The sequence below is a fragment of the Labeo rohita genome, chromosome 3 (assembly GCF_022985175.1).
Source record: "Labeo rohita strain BAU-BD-2019 chromosome 3, IGBB_LRoh.1.0, whole genome shotgun sequence".
Lineage (NCBI taxonomy): Eukaryota > Metazoa > Chordata > Actinopteri > Cypriniformes > Cyprinidae > Labeo > Labeo rohita.
In genome coordinates, this window is record NC_066871.1 from 37,179,851 (window position 1) to 37,196,571 (window position 16,721).

Here is a 16,721-nt window from a genome sequence, read left to right on the forward strand (position 1 = left end):
CACCAAGAAAGATAACAGTAAAAATTACTATAACGATACTTATATTAGCATCCACACCAATGGATGACCAGTTATGTCATCAGCAGCTTTAAATATTCCATTTCTTTAAAGTCTGATGGATTCTCATTAGCTGTCAATGTTATCATTATTAAGCAGAAAAAATCTTCTGAAAGTCATTCTGGTATATTCCGATAACAATCCGCCATGGTGCTATTTTGTTGTGGTGTGGATTTCCCTGTTCTCACATAATTAGAACATTATTAAAGTCATCATTATGGTTGTCATCCTCAGTGTGAACAGGCCTATTGTTTCTTAAGATAAAGTAATTTGATAGTCAAATTCAGGTACATCTAACCAGGATATTTGGTAATTGCCTGGGTTTTATTTCTGCAGCATGTAGTAGCTATCGTTGCCCACACTGGTGCAAAATCTTACATGAATAGACAAAAAACTGCTTGTTAGTGGGCAGGCTGAACACATTAGGACATGGTATATATCTCTATAATAATATAATAATATTTTTAGAGATATATGGCTCTAAAAATAATGATCTTTCTGTGTAGTAAATTTTATAAGAAAAGATTGAGTTCATGTTGACATCTGTAATGCAGGACTTGGAATCTTAGTAAAACAGATTACAGTTTAGGACGTCTTGGAAGATTGCTGGAGTCTTTTTCACAGGAAATGTCAATGTCTCCATTTGATCTCCATTTGAACTCATTGCTGTCCTGGGATAATAAAAATATCTCTTTTGATTTTTCTTTCCTGTGGGATAGAGTCAGTGCATTATATCCTTCAAATCGCGCAAAATGAAATGACGAATTGAAAATACACCTAATGGAAACGCATCAATTTGGCAAAAACTCCCATATATCGCAAAAAAGTTTTTATGCTCGCACGAGGTGGTTTTTCAGGCAGTTCTAAAAAGGAATATTTCACAAAACTTTTTTTTTTTTCACATGGTGTATATAAAAAGCCATATGATCATTCTTCAATGTACTATAACTAGGGCTGTCACTAATGATTATTTTGGTAATCGAGTAATCTGCCGATTATTCTGACAATTAATCAAGTAATCGGATAATTATATATATATTTTTGTAGTCATAAAAATAGACCTAAGTGAACAATAGCCTTTAAAATTATGTGAAATACATATATAATAACAATAATAAGGCAATAATAAGTAGTTCAAATAATGCATCAAAAGCAGGTAATCATATGGTTTTATTGAACAAAATTGTTAAAATACATAATGTGTAAAAAACAATAGAACTAATGTGCATTACTTATTATATCAAATGCCTGCAGAGGGCATCAATGGCCTGACGATTGTCTTTACACTTTACTGCGCGATCTAATCCTTGTTTAATATTGACTCAACAACATTTAATTCAAGTATCTACTTAATTTTAAATATTTGGCCATTTCTTTATGACAGAAAAGCTACAGCCACTGTCATTTCTTGATATGTGGACAAAACGTGTAAACTCAGAGTGAGGGTTTATTTTGAAATTCACGATGAACAGTTTGCATAATTGAGAAAGATAATGATGTATTCTCCTGTGTTTGCATAGGTTTCTAAAAGACTTACAAATCTGATGAAATAGCGCATGTTGCGTTCCCAGGCAAACATTATAATAATCCCAAAATCACAACAACATGCAGAGATGGAGTTTGAGACGCTCTACACATGTCATATATTATGTCTCATATATTAAACCTGCATCGCATATGCTTATTTAATTGAGTCATAGCGTTTGTGAATTCTTACTAGCATGATGCTTTGTCATGATTTTTAAAAGGTTTTAACATGTGGAACGCACCACTTCGGGTATTTTGCTGATTACTCGACATGGCCGCTTTCAAGTATAAGGGGCTTTCCCTGCCATTAATGCTTAGACCAGAGGTGCCAAAACTCTGTCCTGGAGGGCCGCTGTCCTGCAGAGTTTAGCTCCAACCCCAATTAGACACACCTGAATCAGCTAATCAAGCTCTTACTAGGCATACTAGAAACTTCCTGGCATGTGTGTTGAGGCAAGTTGGAGCTAAACTCTGCAGGCCCTCCAGGACAGAGTTTTGGCAATCCTGTCTTAGACTCTCCATGCTGCTTTATTGATACACACATATGCCTCTTTCGATTAAATATAGCCAAAATCCCACCAAAATCCATTGACTTATCATGAAAAAAAAGCCATGACTTATCACAAGAGGGGGAAAAAAATTACGCTTTAGTCGCATAACATCGGTTAAAGGAAACGCCATTTCGCAATACTTTTTTTAATCAACATTTATAAAATACTGTTGTCGTTTTGCGCAAATCTATAATGGAAACGCCCCTTCTGTCTGTTGACACTCAAATAGCCTAGTAGTGTGTATATGTGCACACAAGAACAGAATGTATATACGCTGGTGTTTGGGTGTGTGATTGACAGGCACAGGGACAGAGGCCGCAGTGGAGTGTGTGTTCTTTCCCCCGTGAGACCCCACCACACAACGAACTGACAAACACAATGTGACATGGCCCCACCCCTTGGTGCATGCTCACGGCGGCTAATTAAACAGCTCTTTCAAACACACACATACACATTGAACATCCTTGTAAGGAATTTTAAGCACAGACACGCTGTCAGACACAAACACACACACATACATTGGATGTGAGCTAGAGTTATTACCTACTGACCCACTGCCCTCAATCACAAGAGGCTAAATGGAAAGCAGCAAGTGACAATGCCTCAATGCAGTCACCTGCACTAGAGAAAATACTGAACATGTGAACCTGTCTGTTAATAGTGTCTTGTTATGCAATGCAGTATCGCACTGTTACCCACAACATATACTGTCATATACCTATCATATACCAAAACAGCACAGTTTGTAAAGATTACAACTGCACAGGGATTGTAAAGAATTTAAGGATTCAGGTTCCAAACCTGATTCTACTTAGCATACCATCTGAATTTGATTCATAAAAAAATCCACCTTTAGCTGTCAAAACAAGCCCAGGTGGCCTGAGGGGAAGTTACTTGCTAAATCGGTTCTTTACCCTCAGTTTAGACTTTGTTTACTTGTGCCAGTGGCGACATTTCTGCTAAATGATATTACTCTGCTTCTTGCACATTACATGACACTTTAAAAGTGAAATATCCAGTGAGTGTTGCTAAAAGCAAGATCAGTTTCATCTGAAATGGATAAATAAGAATCTGGCGTGAGATAAATATGCATTTGCTGAGGCAATCGTGCCATTTTAGCATAATTCTTTAAGCCCTTGAGCTTTTTTTATCATGAATTGCATTTTACATGACTCGTACCTGAGCACTCCACATCACAAGTGCAATGCTCTACCGGGTAAGCTACCGGTGTATGTCATAAAAGCCATAATTATGGAGCTGGTTCAGTTATGCAAATGTCAAAGTGTATTAGTTTACAAGTCATAACACAATATTGTGCAAGTATTTACAAAACAATAATCAGCTCCAACTGACCCTTTGCTAAAAACCCGCCCTCCTTAGTCACTATTGCTATGTCCAACAAACAATGCCACTCACACACCACACGTTCTCACATGGAAAAAAAACGTTGTGGAGCATAGAGGAAACTGACAACATGCCAAAAGACACGACAGAGCAGGTTACTTCTGGTATAAAACAAGGTCTCAGCTTTAAAATTTTGTCCTTTTTTTAAGAAATTCAAACAATAAATACCACTTTGTGGCTCTTTAATATGTCGTGACAAATCGCTGTATTGCCTCAGCTGTTCAAGCAGCACACATGAATCGATCGTCTTTTTATTTTTACTTAAAGCATGAAATAAACATGAATGAACAGCATAATGTATTTTATTTCAACTGCAGTGTGTCAATGCACACAATTTTTCAGGTTCTACTATACGGTCTGATTTGTTTGTCGGACAAAATGGTGGATTCGGCATTATCGCCTGTCAGTGAAGTTCTTTGCGAACTGTCGTTTTTGATGTTTTACTGCCTCTAGTGTTCATTTCAGCTAGAAACTTAAATAAACTTAATTAAAAATTTATGTATTAAAAATACATATTAATAAAACAATAAAATATCACTGCACATAAATTACGTTTTGGATTAAACAATTATTTTTGCCAAAGGGTGAGTATGCAGCACAGCCCTGAGCACAATAGCAGAAAATCTAGTGTGATGTTGTACACAATGAATATCTGGCTGCTAGCCTGTTAAATGCTACAAGACACACTGCCCTCCTTTATATACAGTAGACAAGCACACACACACAAACACACTGCCCTCGGTGAGGGGCCCTGGCTGCCTGCCCGTGCGTCTGGGTGTCACTGTCATATGGAATCATACTGTGGCGGCTGGTTGGCACGAGGGCAGAGGCAGGCGGGCGGAAACAGAGAGGAAGTGACATGACAGTGGGACGGCCAGGAACACAATGAGAAAAAGAGATAGAAGGAGGTTTTGGGGGTGTTTGGAGTGTCAATAACACTCTTCAAAGCTCTGGAGAAATCCAAACATTGACAGATCCTCTCTATACCAGCAGGCATTGAGGAATCCTAACTATAGTCATAGTTCCCAAATCTAGCAAACTGCCTTGTTTTTTGCTGTCACAACAGCACACTCGCACACTAATTAATTGCAGTGTAACAATGCATGTGTCAACGTGACCTCCTCTTCTCCTGGCCTGCACTGACCTAAGTGCTAAACGACAAGAATCTGTCACATTCCTGGTAATAAAATAGATTAGAGGAGAATTCACAGCGCTCTAATTACATCCACGGCCTGTTGAATCTCCCCCCCCGGCTGCTGCAGGACAGGCATGCCATTCACATCAGCGATTGGCAGACACTGAACATGTTTATTGACAAGCACACACACATAGTTAATGTACACAGATTTAGGATACTGTCTATAAGCCTGAAACAAGCAAACACAGAGTGGAACCTTCGCAAGGAGATATGAAGACACAGCCAACCACTTTGCGCTGCCAAATGCATGTAATGCAATTCAAGCCCAGTACTGATTAGGAAAGATAAAGCGTAACTGGACTTCCTCACCGAGGTCAGATGAGTTCTTCTGTTTCCTGTTTATGGTTTGTGGAGTCGTCTGCTGGGTTGTGCTGATATGGGAGGCTTATCTGCTGTGTGTGTGTGTGTCTGTGAGATGCCGGCTAAGAGGACAGGGGAACAGGAGATACTTACTTTACTTTTTTCTGGGGTTCATTAAGGGCCCCAGAACCAAGACCAGGGACTGATTTGCGTTTGCGTGGTCTACCAGGGCCTCGACGTGCTGGACTGCGAGGAGTCTCCTCTTTCCTAAAGAAAAACATGGTTTCCTTTTGCTAAACATGCTTTCATTATGAAGTGTGTAATTTTTTGTGCCACTAGTGTCAAAAAAAACATAGTCGCAAAAATAATAATTTTTTTAGACAGGTGATTATTTTTAGCATAGAATGACATTTTAGGGGTACTGACGTTCATAACTGTTACTAGGACAACCATAACTAGGGACGCCTACTAGCAACCATTGCAGTTCAGCTCTTGTGGTATGACGGACTTGTAAATTCAAAGTGGTTATGTATAAAGAATTAAACAATGTAATTGTTTTGTGATGGTGTATGGTGCTTACTGGTGATCATGCTTCCTTTGGAGTTTAGCCAGTTCTTTCTGCTTCTCTTTGTAACGCTGTTGCAGCTCTGCTAGCCTCACTCGCATCTCCAACTCCTGCCCATCCATACTGTCCATGGTACCTTTCACTGGGCACACCTAGAGCAACCAAATCAAACAACCATTCCCTTAGTTGCTCCAGTCTTGGATGACCTCAGGACAGACTTCTTGTTCTGGCCTTGAGTTAATACTGTTCTGTTATCCAACTTTTAGTTTGTTACAGTCCTTGACTAGAGAATAGATCAGGGGTGTCCAAACCCGGTCCTGGAGGGTTGGTGTCCTGCAGAGTTTAGCTCCAACCCCAATTGGACACACCTGAATGAGCTAATCAAGTTCTTACTAGGCATTCTAGAAACTTCCAGGCAGATGTGTTGAGTCAAGTTGGAACTAAACTCTGCAGGACCGAGCTTGGGCACCCCTGGCCTAGTAAGAGCTTGATTAGCTGATTCAGGTGTGTTTAATTTGGGTTGGAGCTAAACTTTGCAGGACAGTGACCCTCCAGGACCGAGTCTGGATAACCCTGGTCTAGAGAGATGGGATGGCAGTAAAGATTTAATTAACATATTTCTTGTGTTCTATCGCTAGATATATAATAAAAAACTTAGCAAATGTTTATCCATTCTAGCTTATGCTTATAAAAAAAAACAAGGATGTGTTACCGGCTCATGCCGTGGAGTCCAGCTGCATTTTCTGCGCAAGTTGAGAGTTCTTCGAGCAGGGAACTGCTTCTCAGCATCTGTGGTGCTGCTGTCCTGTGAGCCCAATTCTAGGGCACGAGCTGCTGCCAAAGTAGCAAGACTCTGCAGGTCAAAAATCCATTGATCTTCTCCTTTGATGAAAAAAAGAAACACAACAAGAATATATTATGGCTCTCATTCTGCGAAATTTACCATATAAATAGGATGAATTAGCTATTTATCTGGTAGCTATGCTAGCAGGAAACAGATGTTGTAGGAAAGACAGAAATGAAGGGCTAATTTATGTTTGGATTTGAAAATATCAGATTGTACTTCATGAAACAGATGCAGATTGCTCTATAAGATATCACAGGATGAAGGGTTTCCTCATTCAGCTAAAACTGTGTATTACCAAGCCAACTATGTGATGTGTTTCAACAAAATCTACTAGCTCAACAGAGAACAAATAGATCTTAAACAAATTCATAAAAAGTGAATACTGTATTCACAATTTTAGTATTCTTCTTTAGTATATCTTCTGGGTCTCTAACAACCACTATACATTCTCTTGCATGAATAAAAAACATGATAATATGAGGGAAGCTTTAAAAAGAGGTTAAATAGCTAATTAGCCTAGACAATGCTCTGGAGTCAAAACACCAACTGCTTTTGATTACAAACCACCTTTTCACAAATGAGTCCTATTTAGAAACAAACAAACAACCTTTTGCAGAAAGCTTAACAGCGGAAGAAATGGAAACGGTAGAGATTTTTCATTAAATATCTGGGTCCTGAAGCAAAATGTAACCCTTTTGTCATTGTTAACCTTTCAGTAACATACCTTGAGTTTTACCACAACTTTGGTGATACCGTTGCAGTTCCAGATCAGCCAGCTCACTCAGCAATTCCATGCCATGACAGGTTGAGTTTAGTGGGCCACAATATCTCTGGGATTGATAAGAGGAAGGTGGTGAAGGAGGAGGACAGTCACCACAAAAGGCTGCTGCAATCAAGAGCTCCAAACTCCAGTAACTTGTTGTGAGACTCTGGGAGCAGGTATTCATAGTTGGGGATAGAACCTTCACACAGTTTTTCTCTTGATCTTCCTCAGCAACCACTACAACCTCTGCTTGGGCGGTGGTGTTTGGCAGCTGGTTGAGTGAACAATCAGAGACACATGGTTGTGGTACTGGAGGTCTCTGATCCTTCAGTGTGTCAGTGTCTTCACTCTCTTGAGGAGGTATATGTTCACCCACTTCTTCCTCAAAGGTAACAATTGGTTCTTCTTGATGGATTACTTCCTCAGATGATAGGGTAGGTACCTGTCCTACTTCACAGCCTGAAACTTCAGCAGGCATGCAAATTATCTCGGTGTGCTCCTTTTCCTGATTATCCTCTGCGGGTTCACAGCAGCCCATGGCCATGACTGTCTCGACATCCTCCCCTTCCACAAATACACCCTCAGGCTGTTCCACAACCAGACTAGTGGCATCAACTTCCGTTGTTGGCTCTTGTGGTTCTTGGAGTGGCCTCACCATTGCATGACATTCTAGGCCCTCTCCCAAGCTGGAGAGAGCTGGAGGAGAGTGTTCAACAGGTTCAGTCTGAACAGCCTCCAGATCAGCAGGCTCTGCCAGTTGTACATCTTGAGTGGTCGGGCCATTTCTATATCCCATGTTGATTTCTGGATAGGTATATCCTGGTGGTAGATCTGTGACAGGGAAACATAAACAAAGCTCAGTTGTGCAAACAAAATTGTCTTATTTTTGACAATCTTATAAGGGTGACACGTTTAATAAGCTTTGCACCAGAGGTCTGAAGAAGAACACATTTCATTCCACATGACAGGGACACTATGCCTTGATCTTGATTTAACTTTAAGAAGTGCAGCTGTTAAGGAGGTAATTCTGAGGTAGAACAGGGCTCTCTTTCTGACACTGTTGTACCCTCTGGCAGGCTGTAACAGTTAGTGAGGTGTTAATGATGATAAAGAGGGTGTGGAGCTGGGGGATGGGAGTGAGTCTGGACAAGGTGTTTCTCCATCATTACTGATGTGATGGCGCTGGGGAGCTGAGCTGGCAGCCATTTTCTGCATCTATCAGCAGCTTAGTCAATCGTGTTCTTGCCTATATAGCCGCCCACACAGAGCCACAGAGTCTAAAAAAAGGCCTGATTGTTTCTGCATGAGGGGCTCAGCATGAATAACAACCAACATGTGGCTCATGTGTTTTTGAGACGTGATGACTTGATGCAGGAACCTTAGCTTCAAAGACACAAATCTAGAGTGAACAACCACACAAATTCCAGATCACCTCGGCATGACGCTAAGACAGACAAAACTATTGCAAGTCAACAAGTAAAAATATTGCATTGCATTTCTAATAGTTATATAAAGAAGAATAAATCATTACCAGGCTCCATGGATTGGGGATAGTCTTGTGGTGGCTGGCCTTCCACCCTCTTTTCCTGGGACTCAACAGTTTTGTGCAACTGTGATGGAGAAGGGCTGATGGCTGGTGAGCGGGGTGTAGCAGCTATTGGACTTGGGGCAGGACAGGGAGTAGAGGGTGTGCTTTTAGGGTGAGGCCGCATACAAGGGGACTGGCAGCAGGGTGACAAGTGGGCAGTGGAGCCCCTGGGAGGTGAGGAGGTCCGGTTGGATGGGCCGTAGGCATAGCACTTAGCAGGTTTGGGAGTCCTGGGGTCAGAGAGAATGTCTTCTAGCTCCATGCTCTGCTCTTCTGGTTTCTTTTGCACCTGAGCATCGAAAGAATTAGATGGGAAAATTCATAAAGAGAATTCAATCCCCAAAATGAGATCTGGGCAGTTTGGTTAATTAAAGGAAACTGTTAAAATATTTTGAAGTCTGCCAGGTCATGCAATCCTCACATCAATGTAATTGCAATTTGGCACCCCTGTTTTGCTGAATCAGGTTTTCATTTAGGCCCTACTTGCTCAGATCTATTGATTTAGACCTGCAATCAAGAAGAGTAGTGCTTGGTCTAGTCTTGCCACAGTCCATTGTTGGCTGCATTTGGTTGTGTATGTCTAGAATGTAACTGGACCTTGGAGGAAGTTATGGATCCTAGGGAGCAGTTGTGGTTTTATAAGGGGATTTTTTAAAATGAAACTCATGATTTATTGGCTCCAAATGTTGTTTACTTCCCTGCACACAAAAACGACTGTCTAGTTCCATGGAGAGGAGTGCATCCTCTCTCAGTATCAGGTGTCACGCATTAGCTCATTTGTAAGCCCAGCTGTTTCTAAACCACTGCATTTTGTACACTCTGCTATACAATGGTTATATGAGGGGTTGTGCATTTTTATGTACCTGGCTGTGATCGGCTGTGGCTCTCTGCTGCAGCTCTATGTTGTTTGCTGCTCTGTGTGATGGAGGTGGTGGCGTGTGATGGCTGGGGTGTTGCTGATGCTGCAGCTGCTGGTGTTGCTGGAGAGCATAAAGCTCTTGTTGCCGTAGAAACTGTGAACGAGGATACACAGCAGGATGCTGCATGTGGGAGTGGGCCCCTCGAGCCCTGTAGACTGGGGGCCACAGACCAGGCTGCTCCATCACATCTAATGAGAGAAACGGAAGTGTTAGTGTTGTGTGGAATCATGCTGAAGGCCATGTTAGGCAACAGAATGTTAATATATCTCACGTAGGGTCTCACATAGAGATCAACACCTTTAACTGAACCATTTAAACATACACATAGCACCTGCTTCCACAGTTACTTATACAGATGAGACACCTATTCACATCTTATGCAAGCACAGTCTATACTGAGGATATTATCTCTTATGAAAACTATAAAGACAACTAGTAATGTTTTTTTTTTTTTTTTTTTTTAACAAAAAAAATAAAAACGAGCATGAGATTGAAAACTAAAACAAATATAAATATGCACTACAATATGAAGGAATGGATACAAAGTCTTGGATTATTTAATACTAGCTGGTTTTATGTCAACTTCTGACAATAAGTCGATGTGTTCTATCAAAAGAGCCCCTACTTATTTGTTAAGGCGTGGTTTATTCAAAAAAATGAAAACAAAAAAGCAAAAAAAAAAATACAAATAAGTTGAGACCTTGTGAGATTTTTATATCTATAATAACTCTGGCCTACACTGAGTGCATGGGAGAGAGAGACCCATCAACCAGCACTCCCACGCTCCACGGTGTCTTGCTCCCTGTTCACCACTTTCGTTTTCTCACACTTACTACATTCCTCCCTCAATCTTTCTCACACTAGAAGTCTCCAACCCAAATGTGTACCAAATGATATATGCTTTCAATAACAATTATATTTGTTTAAGATGAAAGTGAACAAATGGAAGCAGTTCCCATTAGAATAAATATTAGCATGAGAAGCTTGGCATTTGACAAACTATATTCACTCCCTTGAAAAAAAATCCCCTTCTTTGAAAACCACAGTGGACCCATACTACAGCATGTAGTCTAGGCGACTTCTCAGTTCCCATGTCAGGGATAAACTCCTACCGTTCCCCTGGCAGGAACAGAAATCCAGCCGTGCACATCCACAATGACACATCTTCAGCCCCTGCCTCCGCAAGTCAGATGTGTTTTTCTACTCTTCCTATTTCACATAGCATCATTAATGTGCATGTTCAGCCTGACCCCTCCTCTCCCACCCCCTGTGCTTGCCTTGACACATCACGGACCTTTGCTCTGGAACATTAACCCAGCTTAACTAATGTTTCCCGGGGGAAGACTTTTGTGGATGCACTTCCCCTTTCAGCTGGAATTCCTGTGGAGCACGGAAGGAAGTGTGCCTTCGAAGACATGAAGATAATTAGATTTCACAGCCTGTTTGTGGAGCAGAGGCCTGTGTAGACTTATAAGGCTGGGAGGTATTCTTACGTCAACGTGTTTTAGAGCACATATGGCAGTAGATTTGAGGGGGGTGGTGAAAGCATCCTGACCCAGACCATGTGGGGGTGGAGCAGGTGGTTGACAGGAAACAGTTTGTGCGATTGTGTGCTCTCCTCTTGCATGTTTTCATCATTTTATTTTAGAAATTTCATTGGCTGTTATTCATAGCGGCTCTCTTATTCCTTGGGACATGGTGGACATCTAAAGACTAGTCGACTATATTTCAAACAAACAATTTTAAAACCTTCTGTAATCCTGCAACTTGTCAGAGCATGTTATTGAAGTGTGCACACTACAAGAGCGTCGACAAGTTTGGGCCATATAGTGTGGACTTGGTTTAAAGTGAACTTGTATCCTTGAAACTTGAGCATAATTTTTCAGGCTTGGCAACCTGACAGTAAAATTTTCAGGTAGAAACCCATGAGAGCTGCTGTGTGCCTCACAAAAAGAATGAATGCTAAATCTGACAAATGGGTCAGGCTCAGCAGGGCAAATAAATTGAGGATATGGGAGGAAATTAGAATACTAGGCAGAAAACAGCATGGCATACCAAGGTGAGTAGCCGGGTGTGAGGCAGGCTCACTGGGCAGCACCACCAGTTGGGTGGAGGGGTCCTGGGGCAGGGGTAGAACTGGTTGAAGAGGTGCAGGCATAGCTGCAGAAAACCCAGGTGGGAGATTCTGGTGCAGAGTTGTGTGGCCAATACCTACAAAACATCAGATAACTTTAAGGGTACAACAAAGTTTATCATTTCTAAAACGTAAATTTATTAGTAGAAGCAGGAATGAACATATGAACTTCACAATGACCAAAAGCAGAACAAGAAAAAGACTGAAGACACATTTTATACTCAACATTACTGACCATAGGAGTGACCTGTCATCCAGAGGGAGGGACTTCCTGTTCGTGGCATCCAGTGGTGGTGAGCAGAATGTGTATGTGCAGCTGGGTCTCCTAATTGGCTCGACTGCATGGAAGTGCCACCTGGCACCATGATGTGAGAGGTGAGGTCACCATGGCAACTGTTTGAGGGATGGATGTGTGCAAATTCCACCCTTTCCTTGTTATCCCTGCAAAGCCAGATTGGAGACAGGTAAAAGGTCAGGGGTTGAGCATGTGTAGCAAGTGAAAAAGAAGTGTGTGAGGGGTGGATCATTCACCTGATATACACATCTCGTTCTCTCTCTAAGCACCGGTGGCCCATGTGTTCTACACTCGTCCTTTTCCTCTCCTCCTCTCCTGGTGAATCTGAAGGATACATGGAGCGTGGAGTGCCTACAAAATGGTTAACAAATTTACATCAATGATTTTCACTCATCTGCAACTCTCACTGTCTTTGGCACTCAGCATGCAAACAGCTGTTGAGCAGCCTTTCTCTACAGTGGCATGTGTGCTCTCTCTCCCCCTGCACCAGCATTTTCAGCTGTAAGAGGGAAAAGCTGTTTCCACTTTGGGTCTTGGCAAGTTCTGCTATTTATTTTTCATCAATGAAGTCTTCCAGAGGTCATGAATAAACAAACTGCTCTGGGTCCCTGCCTGTTGTTTGTTTAGGAAGGCCCTGACAGATCAAAGGTCAAGCTTACCTTTCATGGTGGAGTGCACCCGCCCCTGTCGACTGCTGGGATGGCTGCCTGATGCTTGGCATGGTGGCTCTCTCTGTCTTGCCACAGCAACAGCAATCCCTACCGGAGGCTGTCGCACCTCCCCCTCTACATGTGGGGCATCTCCTATCTCCCGGCCACGTCCACCGCAGTCAGCTCGGTCGCTTTCATGGCTTTGGCCTTTCCTGGAGGGTAGGGTCTGCTTGCCTCCCTGAATAGAGCAGCTGGTGCCATTAGGCCCTGTTTTGAGGTTCCCAAGCCCTCCAAATGGGCTCTTCTGGGACAGGAGGAGAGGCTGCTGGTTGCTGTACTTCAGAAGGTTTTTCATGGCACTGTTCTCTCCCTGTGAGTTTGTGACCTCCTGCTGATTTTGAGGAGGAGCTGGATGAAGAGGAGGAGGCGGAGGAGGACCCATTCCTGCTGTCTGGTGCTGCTGTTGTGTGGGTGGTCTGTTGTTGGCAGCTCCACTATTAGCTTCCATGTAAGCTTTGTGCTGGTTCTCTTCAGAGTGGATGTGATGAGGTTGCATGGCCCAAGGTGGCACTGATGGCTGCTGATGTTGGTGATGCTGCGCATTGTTGTTGTAGCCATAAGGAGACATTTCCATCTTCCGCTTCATCTCCTGGTTCCCAGTAGCCTGGGCCATGTCTGTGCCAGGGGTATCGGGGCCAGCCCTACTGTGCTGTTGGTGGCGAATGCGGGCAACCTTCTGTCCATCTCGCTGCATAGAGCAGCTTCCATGTCCTCCTCCACCCGTGTGCTGGGTCATGGTCTTTCCAGCAAGAGGCGAGGGAATGGTTGGAGGCCCGGAGTGTGAGCAGTCTCTGTAGGGCTGGGAATTGGTGTTGGTTTGGTTGGGTAGAGGATGAACAGTCTTTGTCTCTTGAGTCAGTGTAGATCTGAAGATGTCTGTTTCCATACTGTTGATGCAGTCAGCACTGCGGGAGCGCACAGTCTGGTGTTGCTGGGAATGGCTTTGCTGCTGTTGCTGCTGTTGTTGCTGTAGGTGATGATGGTGGTTGTGGTTGTGGTTGTGCATCCAGTCAGGGGCTTTTTCAGCTTTTCTGTAGGGATGCTGCTGCTGGGTCGGAGGTTGATGCTGTTGTTTCCTGGGCCAGTTACCATGATGCCCCCCATTGCCAGTCTTTTCCATGGTCTTGTCCTTGACACTGTTCCCTCCGCCCCCAACCCCCTGGCACTCTGAGCTGCCCATCTGGAAGGGGCCTCCAGTTTTCTCCCCAAGGTGGCTAACAGATGGAACAAATGTGGCTCCAGTCACTTTGGGGTCTCTGCAGCCACCACTATTGATTCCTTTATCGTGTACGGAAGGATTTCCCATGGGGGCTGGCGGTGGAGGGCAGAAAAAGTCAGGGTGATGATGTGAGTGGCGATTTTGGTGTGGATGATGGGGGTGGCCAGGATGGAGCTGCAGACAGTGGAAGCCACTAGGATGCCCCCCTCCAGCAGCCATGGGCAGTGGAGGAGGCACAGAGTAGGGCAAAGAATGCTGCAGTGCCTGGCCTCGCTCCAGACAGTCTGTAGGAGGCTGTTCACTGATCTGCATCTCCCCACTTATCGCCTCTTTACCACAGCGCCCATTAGTGCCACCACCCACGTGTCTGTTTTGGACATTATTGGACCCTATGTGACCTCTACCCACCCCATCCCCACCACAAGCAGTCATGGAGCCTTTTGCCCCAGTTCCATGGTCCCCATTTAGCATCTTTCCATTGAGCAGACAGGCACTAAGAGGTTTTCCCATGCTCTGTGGATGTTCCTTATACTCCATAGGCAGAGAGGCTTTGTGCCCCCTGCCGTTCATCTCTTCCATAGTGGCTGGGTGTTGTGGGTGGAGCTGCGGTTGATGTGAATGATGATGGGGCATTTGGTGGTGATGGCGATCTTTAGAATCATGTTTATTACTAGGCCTGTCTTTATCTTTTGCAGATGAAACCACACCTCTGTCTAAGCTAGGCTCTTTAAGACCCTTTTGTAGGCTCATCCCACTTCCTGCATCTCTGTCCCTGCTGCATGAGCCCTGGGGTTGTCCTGATCCTGCCCTTGACATGGGCTGGATGTTGTGATTGGCTGAGATGAGTGGGGGCTGGGACGGGAGGCTTCTTAAGTAGAAGTTCTCTGTAAAGTAGATCAGATAGGGCTGTTAATCATGAGGGTCAATTTATGGAACTATGCTATCATATTTGGAGACTGAGAGCTGCATATAAAACATATGAAATAGTCAGAATTGTCAATTCCAGAATTGTCATTTTGCCCACCTTTTTGAGTATCATAGAAACGGTGCTGTCCATAGAGGACCCCGCTGTTGGCATGGTGATCTAAATGGCTTATGGGAAGAAAGGTGTGGGCTAGACTCCCTGAGAAGCGAGGATACCCTGGGACTGCTGTAAAAAAAAGAAAAGAAAAAAGAAGGTCATCGTATCAGTGCAAATATTCAGAAGGATAAAATTAGAGAGATGAAGTCTGAGAGAATTGTAGACATACAGTAGCAAAAGAAGAAGTGGAGGTAAGAGTGTGAGAAGGAGGAAGGAGAGCAATAAGGCATAGAAAGCTCTGATAACAAGACAATAATCACTAAGCCACATTTCTTTTGGCTGTAAGCATTTTGGTCCGGATCTAATCCCCCTGTTCCAATGCAGCTGGTGTTCCATATTCACCAATAACCACAGGCTTTGGATGTCATATTTGCCATTCCTATTTGGGTTTGCAATGCAAACAAGAAGACAAGTTCAGTCTTGGGGATTGAAGTAATGGATGAATTTTGTCTCCTGAACATATGGTTCTCACCATGCTAATCTCACAAGAGTTCCCAATGCTGAGGTAAGAGATAACACTGTAAAACAATAAGCAAAGATTTCTCACAGCAGAACATGTGGTGATTTTAGAAAAAGGCCAAGGATCAATTTTATTTCAGCTGTCTCGACTCTCCAAAATCTGTGACTAACACAACAAAGCCATGGGGAAAGAATTTACAAGAAAACCAAACACCTTTCAAGCACAAGCCTTTGAAGCTTAGTAAAGGAGAAGACTGTAACCTTTAAATATGTGATAAATGTTAGCCTTATAACTTTCTGGGACAATTATAGTGCTCTGATTGACTGTGACATTTAAAATACTTATTCGAGAGTGATATTTATGACATTTTTTTCAGAGTACATTACATTACTGAGGAACAGGAAATATTTTCTTATCCACCAAAAACAGTTAACCTGCTGCAATCCGCATGGTATTATGTTTAAAGAGAGAGGTGAGGTGATGTAATAATTCCAGCCCCTCAGTTATTTTTGTATCAGATTGTCCAGTTTGCATTTATTTATTTATTTATTCTGTGCATTCTCAGGTCGGTGAAGATAACACTTTTACCTTCTATAAAACATTCTGAAGAAAATATTAATAGTCTAGTCTCTAAAGGGGTAGTTCATTCAAAAACTAAAATTCTGTCATCATTTACTCAACTAAAATTGTTATAAACCTGTATAAATTACTTTCTCCTGCTGAAATATATTTTGAAGAATCTGGGTAACCTAATATATATATATATATATATACTATTCCTTTAGGTCCTTTTACGTCATATTTTGAAAAAAATGATTTTTTAATCAGTCATACAAAGAAGTCGGTATTGTTTTGGACACACTGATTTTCACGGTATGTTCAAAAACAAGATATCAAATGATCAAAAAAAAAAAAAATATATATATATATATATATAAAAGTCACACATGTTTGAAATGACTAAAGTAAATGATGACAGAATTTTTTTTTCCATGAACTATCCCTATAACGCAGTTCAGACATGTAAGAATATAAAAACTCCTCCAGTCATACAGAGGCTCGGTTTTCTTTAAACACACAGAGGAAGGTGATAATTGCAAGC

General features: G+C 42.5%; 1 protein-coding gene across 2 annotated transcripts in view; it reads right to left on the reverse strand.

Moving 5' to 3' along the window:
* LOC127159541 (BAH and coiled-coil domain-containing protein 1) overlaps nt 1–16,721 on the reverse strand; it is an 83,650-nt gene that overhangs the window by 14,389 nt on the left and 52,540 nt on the right. For both annotated transcript variants that reach the window (XM_051102351.1, XM_051102357.1), the window contains 11 exons: nt 15,103–15,228; nt 12,809–14,962; nt 12,386–12,500; nt 12,090–12,295; nt 11,776–11,931; nt 9,664–9,908; nt 8,744–9,089; nt 7,174–8,043; nt 6,315–6,484; nt 5,618–5,754; nt 5,191–5,304 (listed from right to left, as the gene is read on the reverse strand). In XM_051102351.1, the coding sequence (XP_050958308.1) occupies nt 5,191–5,304; nt 5,618–5,754; nt 6,315–6,484; nt 7,174–8,043; nt 8,744–9,089; nt 9,664–9,908; nt 11,776–11,931; nt 12,090–12,295; nt 12,386–12,500; nt 12,809–14,962; nt 15,103–15,228 (4,639 nt within the window). The remainder of the gene's footprint in view (nt 1–5,190; nt 5,305–5,617; nt 5,755–6,314; nt 6,485–7,173; nt 8,044–8,743; nt 9,090–9,663; nt 9,909–11,775; nt 11,932–12,089; nt 12,296–12,385; nt 12,501–12,808; nt 14,963–15,102; nt 15,229–16,721) is intronic.